The sequence below is a fragment of the Carassius auratus genome, unplaced genomic scaffold (genome assembly GCF_003368295.1).
Source record: "Carassius auratus strain Wakin unplaced genomic scaffold, ASM336829v1 scaf_tig00214714_1_2670353, whole genome shotgun sequence".
Lineage (NCBI taxonomy): Eukaryota > Metazoa > Chordata > Actinopteri > Cypriniformes > Cyprinidae > Carassius > Carassius auratus.
Window position 1 is genome coordinate 2,178,748 of NW_020527778.1, and position 6,555 is coordinate 2,185,302.

Below are 6,555 nucleotides of genomic sequence, written 5' to 3' on the forward strand. Positions count from 1 at the left end.
TTATTGCATTTTTATCGACCCAGAAGTCGATTTACAAACGATGCTTTTATTTTGAAGTGTCTCTCAGTAAATCGTCATCTTTGAATCTCTCTTCATGTTACGTACTACGCCCCTTGTTGATAAAAAAGACAGTAATCAGATGTACAATTAAAACCTTTTTTTTATTATTATTCGTGGGGAAAATAAGGAGCCAGTACGCTTTATTTAAAAGCTACTGTAACTGGCCAAAACCATGCAAAAGTATGAGAAGTTGGAGAAAATAGGAGAGGGTGAGTGAATGGATTGTCTGGCCTGACTGGCTCTGTCTGCATTGGAGATTAATAGTGTATTAACAATCATGAATGTTTGCCGTTTAATATAGAGCTTACAGCGACGGACAGTCAGTGATTTATGCCTTCGTAAGCATATGTTAAGATTGAAGTCTCAGCTAGAGCTAGCAAGCTCGTGGAGGGATGATGCACCTGGCTTTAGATCAATCAGAACAGCATTTGCACAGCTGTTTAATGATGCGATCGCTGTTGTTCAGAGGAATGGAGCTGTTGCATTGATAAACTCTAGTTAAACTGATCGATCATTCATTGTTGCACCGTTATCAGGCTTCTCTTTGATTCTCATTCAGCTGTAAACGTTAACTCTGTTTTACGAAGTGTTTCTTCCTCCAGGGGGCGCATGGAGACTCAAAGTGCGCTGTTCTCCATTGAGCTGCATTCAAATCTCAGGACGATTTGTAATTTACTGGCGAGATTTGTACACTAAATATACTAAATCAAACATATTAATTGAATTGAATTGATAGTTGAATGATAGGTGAGAATTCGGTCACGAAATTATACGAAATTATAGAATATGCTCATGCATTAATCAAAAAAGACTGTGATTGGTCAATCCCGATGTTCGATGAGAAAAAAATATTTTATAAATTAAAATATTGTTCCGGACAATAATTTACACCTGTATAAATATTTAGAGAGCGTTCAGTATCCATTAAACAGCAAATCAAGCAATTGAGAGTCTAAATATAATTTTTATTTCCCACATGGCACTTTAAAGACGACTTATTGTAGCTAGGCCATGCCTATTTTAAAATTGATATTTTGCCAATGCATTATATTTCTACTGTCATTTTTCTAATTCATGCTTTGAAGTCAGACTGTCATGTCTAATATTATTCTCAGTTAATTTAATGCATTTTCTACTCTGTCACCAGGTACTTATGGGACCGTTTTCAAGGCTAAAAACAGAGAAACACATGAGATTGTGGCCCTCAAACGAGTGAGATTGGACGATGATGATGAGGTAGGAGAGCTCAGACTGCTGGGGGTCAAGTCATACTAAAAGCAATTTGTCACATTATCTTTTAATCCTATTACAGGGGGTTCCAAGTTCAGCATTACGAGAAATTTGCCTCCTGAAAGAACTGAAGCATAAAAACATTGTAAGGTGTGTTTGTTTTTCATTTTTTAATTGTATTGCAGATTTAGTTTCGTTCATAATACAAAATAAATGTTGTTAACTTTTTCATTATTATTTCATTAAAATATTATCATTAAAATGATTGCATTCAGATTATTGCAATTAGTGTATTTTTATTTTTTTAATTAAAACAAATCGCGTATTTAAGTATTTTAAATAGTTTTTAAAAATGATTAGTTATATAATTAATTATTTACTGCATAATTAATATTTTCAACCATATACAATCAGTTTGTATTGTTGTGAGGAATTTTGAATAAGCATATTAAAATAATTATTAATATAAATGAAATCGGAATGGTGCAACTTGTTTTATGCTGCATTACAACATACAAAATAATGTGAATTTGTTGTTAATTAATAAATACTTAAGTACTTTTTTTAAATTTCTCTTGGATTAGTTTTTTATATTATTATATCATTTTTAAAATTAAAATTAATTAAAATTATTTAAAATAAAATTAAAATTATTTAAAATAATTGCATTCAGATTCTTGCAATTAACACTTTTTTCTTTCTCTTGGACTGTTTTAAAAAAAATTGTATGCTAAATGTATTCCTTTAGTATATTAACTATTTAATGCCAGGTTAAGTTGTTTGCAAGTTATTTTTTTTTAATAAGCAAATAAATTGTGATGAAACAGAAATGGTGCATTAACAGGTATTACTTGTTTTTGCAGGTTGCATGACGTCCTTCACAGTGATAAGAAGCTGACATTAGTGTTTGAGTATTGTGATCAGGTAGGAACCTGATTCCAGTGATCTTGCAGAGAGATCAGTAAATGCATGTGATCAGTATGTGATTTTCATTCAAACAGGATTTGAAGAAATACTTTGACAGCTGTAATGGCGACTTGGATCCAGAGATTGTCAAGGTTTGATTTGTTTTTTAATCTTTTTTTTTTATATATATGTATGAAACCCTGAAAAGAATATATCAGGAGAGCATTTCATGCTTACATTTTTAATGTTTGAGGTGTCAGATAATGCAGTTTTACTTCTTTCCTCGCAGTCTTTTATGTACCAGTTATTGAAGGGTCTTGCCTTCTGCCACAGCCGAAATGTTCTCCACCGAGACCTTAAACCACAAAATCTGCTCATCAACAGAGTGAGTAAATGAACCAAAGTGCCTCTAAAATGACTCTAAATCGCCATTGTTCATGATAAGTGTCATCAAATGCCTGTAGGTCTGCATTATATATGACTTTAACATTTGAATTATGTTGTTAAAATGGATTTAGTTTCTTTATTTCTGCTGCATTCTCACAAACATCTTTCTGTATTGTGTGGTTGTCATCAGAACGGTGAACTGAAGTTAGCTGACTTTGGCTTGGCCAGAGCGTTTGGGATACCTGTACGTTGTTATTCTGCAGAGGTAAAGCGACCTGTCGTCTTCAGATTCAGCGTGGTGTTTCTCAGTGTTTTCACTTCATCCTGATTGTGTTCAGGTGGTGACGCTGTGGTACAGGCCTCCAGACGTGCTGTTTGGTGCTAAGCTATACTCTACCTCTATTGACATGTGGTCCGCAGGGTGTATATTTGCAGGTACGGAGGGCTTCATTGTAAAGCATAATCATTTCTTGTAGCATATGATTTGATTTTTCAGTATTTTTTTTTTTTGTGCTATTTTTCAGAATTGGCAAATGCAGGACGGCCCTTATTTCCTGGTAATGATGTGGACGACCAACTAAAAAGGATCTTTAGATATCCTTTACCCTCAGATTACTGTTGGGATTATACATTCAGATTGAACTATGACTCCTAAAGTCATAATGATGTAGTCATTTTATATATATATATATATATATATATATATATATATGTGTGTGTGTGTTATAGATTATTATAAACTATTGTAGTTTTTTTAATTAGATTAAAAAATTAAATGTCACTTAATTTTTTACATTTAGTTAGATTTTTTTAAATGTAATTTACTTTATTTTGTGTGAGTCCTTATTATATATATATATATTATAATTTCATTTCAAAAAAATTTATTTCGGTGTTTATTAATGCCCATTTAGTGATTTTAATGCTTTACTGAAAGAAAGAAAGAAAGAAAGAAGGAAAGACAGAAAGAAAGAGAGAAAGAAAGAAACAATGAAATAGCTGATGAACTTTAACGTTTTGGCACGTTGCTGGGAACACCGACAGAAGAACAGTGGCAGACTATGAATAAACTTCCAGATTATAAGGTATAACACTCATTCCTCTAAAAGTTAATGTACAATGTACAAGAAAACCAGGTATCATTGTTATTATAAACATAGTTTTCAGTTCGCTACTTTAACCCTTACTTTATGTTGAAACATTTATTCTGCATTCCATTTTAATTATTTAAATATATATACATTTTTTTTTTATTATTTTGACAGCCGTACCCAATGTACCCAGCTACTACATCACTTTTGAATGTCGTCCCGAAGCTCAGCAGCACTGGCAGAGACCTACTACAGGTACAGTACTTTCACTGTTCTAACAAGCAGTTCATGATTTCATGCTCTAGCTGGATTTTTCTGTGTTTTCACATTGCAGAATCTTCTGAAATGCAATCCAGTTCAGCGAATTTCAGCAGAGGAAGCCCTGCAGCACCCGTATTTTGCCGATTTCTGCCCACCCTAAATGTCAGATCCCTTCAGCATCGTTTAGGAACACAGATGGGCCAGTCTTACCTCGTGAAACACCTTCAGCACCTCCAGCGTTCAGTTATCTGTCAGTTCCTGTGCAGGATAGAGGGACCCCGAAACACTCCTCCCTCCAAATGCTTATTATGTTTGATAATATGAATATGATTATGATAGTGACACTCTCTAATTCACTTGTAGTTACCAAGATGTCAGACGTCCTGGCCCTGCAGATTTCATTTGGTTGCCATTTGGTGCTTCATAGATCTTTAATGGTTTACAAAATGCTGCTGTGAAGACTACTGAAAGCAGCGTTTTTGTTTTTTTGTGAAAGATCAAATGTGCAGTGTAATTTAAAAAGGTACAGCGCACATATTTGATTTAGTTTGTCACAATATGTAATATTTAAAAAAAAGTTACTTTTCCACGTTTGTTTTGTGTTGTACGTTTCAATAAGGATATAAGGGAAAGTGTAGAGTTATTGTGTGACTGTCATTTTGTACGAAAGAGATTTTAGAAGAAATTTTAACAATTCTGTTAGTGTTTTTTTTTCTTCCTACTAAATTTCAGCAGATCTTGTAATATTGCAAACTGACTTTGAATAGGATTGAATTTGAATATGGATTGTGTTCAACTCCTGTATAGGAAAGGAACCATTCAACCCAAAATGAAAATTTGCTGATAATTTACTCAATTTTAGGCTATTCAAAACATAGATGAGTTTGATCTTTATCTGAGGATATTAAACATTACATCACTTGCTCACCAGGGGATGCTCTGCAGTGAATGGGTGCCGTCAGAATGAGAGCTAAATAATAAAATAAATAAAAACATCACAATAATCCAAAAGTAATCCAAATAATTTGTAAAAAGAAGAAAAGATGGATTTTTTTCACATGGAGGAAGTGCTATTATGGATTAAGTACTAGTGTTTCAGTTGGACACAACAGTTTGAAGTGTAAAAAAAGTTTTAATGATGGATTTTATTTTTAAAAACACAGTTTTTTACTTCACAAGACTTTTACTGACGGACTGGAGCATTGTGCATTATTGTGATGCGTTTATCAGATGTTTGGACTCTCATTCTGACGGCACCCATTCACTGCAGAGGATCCACCAGTGAGCAAGTGATGCAATGCTACATTTCTCCAAACCTGTTCTAATTAAGAAACAAATGCATCTACATCTTGGATGACCTAATGGTAAGTAAATCAGATCCTCATCTTTTGGATCCTTTAAAAAATGTATTTTTGTATAGTGGACCACACGATTTGCCTTCAACAGTCTGAGCAATAGATATGTGTAAAAGAACAATGTTTTTGTAAGACCTCATATTTAAAGTATTCATATTTCAGTGCATGCCAGTGTGGTCATTACACTACATGTGAAGTTGCACATGTGGGATAGGATAAGACTTAAATTTACCCTCAGTTTTGCTTTGTATTTCTCATCAGCTGTAGTAGGTATACATTTTTAGTAAAGATAATCAACATCACAACTTTCAGGCCTTTCGTAATGATTATTATGTTATGGATATGAACATATGTGTACTATATTTATTTGAAACCCATTTAGATTGTATTGAGATAGTGAATGATTGCATTTTTCTGTTTTTTTTTTTTTTTTTTTAAACACTGTGAAGCTTTTATTTATTCATATAACATCAATAGGTTTAAGTTTCAAATTAAGTTGACCAGTAGGCAACCATTTATGAAATATTTGGACAGATCTTTCATGATAAAAAAAAAAAAAGCAGCAGGTTTGTAATTAATGTGTGAACAACAGCCTGCATATTATGTTTCAAGAATGTAGCAGAACTTCTCCATCAAGTTATCACTGATTATTATTTTTTATGGTGTACTTTGATCATTTGCAAACCACATGTAGAAATTGTTTGAAAAATTCTGCACCAGTTTATTAAAAATGTCTTCTCTAAACAAAACGTCTCCTAAATGTCCAGCATGAGTGAAATCAGTAAAGATGGGCTGTTGCACAGAAGTTCAACTTGCTAAAAAATGCTCTTGCTTTGATGGTTTTAAGGAGGACTTGGCATGCACTTGTGCTGAAGTCTAGACTTGACACAGTTATAAAGGCTGTTTCAAAGGCACCTGTCCACATTTTCTTGTCCGTTTTAGTGTTAAGAACTATAGCAGTTTCCAACAGAGCAATGAATTGTCACTTCAACCCATCTATGTATTAATTTATCAATTTATTGCATATTATTATATAGATCAATATGAACCGAAGATTGACATTGAAATGAATAAAAATGAGTTTGCACTATATGCACTAGAAAGTGTACATGCTACTAAAAGCAGACTATATTTAAAAAAAAAAATAAATCAATGGACGCTATTAAGGTTATTTGACAATCTGAGAAATGAATCATAACATAAAAACTAAAAAAAAAATCATACCTGAAAGAGTTTTTACATAGTTGATGACCTTATGATGCTCA

The 6,555-nt window shown here is 32.9% G+C and overlaps 1 protein-coding gene across 1 annotated transcript; it reads left to right on the forward strand.

The window, feature by feature from the left end:
- Positions 1 to 44: 44 nt before the first annotated feature.
- On the forward strand, positions 45 to 5,592 carry cdk5 (cyclin dependent kinase 5). The gene is made up of 12 exons (XM_026258530.1): positions 45 to 269; positions 1,208 to 1,296; positions 1,373 to 1,440; positions 2,154 to 2,214; positions 2,292 to 2,348; positions 2,486 to 2,581; positions 2,774 to 2,848; positions 2,922 to 3,018; positions 3,108 to 3,177; positions 3,608 to 3,668; positions 3,849 to 3,929; positions 4,009 to 5,592. The coding sequence occupies exons 1-12, from the start codon at positions 233 to 235 to the stop codon at positions 4,093 to 4,095; spliced, it is 879 nt and encodes a 292-aa protein (XP_026114315.1). The 5' UTR covers positions 45 to 232; the 3' UTR covers positions 4,096 to 5,592.
- The last annotated feature ends 963 nt before the right edge of the window (positions 5,593 to 6,555 follow it).

Excerpts from the sequence above, each read along its gene's own strand:
- cdk5 (XM_026258530.1), top strand. The coding sequence starts at position 233 with ATGCAAAAGTATGAGAAGTTGGAGAAAATAGGAGAGG. Across the intron at positions 270-1,207 it reads GTTGGAGAAAATAGGAGAGG|GTACTTATGGGACCGTTTTC; the intron begins GTGAGTGAATGG and ends CTCTGTCACCAG. Across the intron at positions 1,297-1,372 it reads GATTGGACGATGATGATGAG|GGGGTTCCAAGTTCAGCATT; the intron begins GTAGGAGAGCTC and ends ATCCTATTACAG.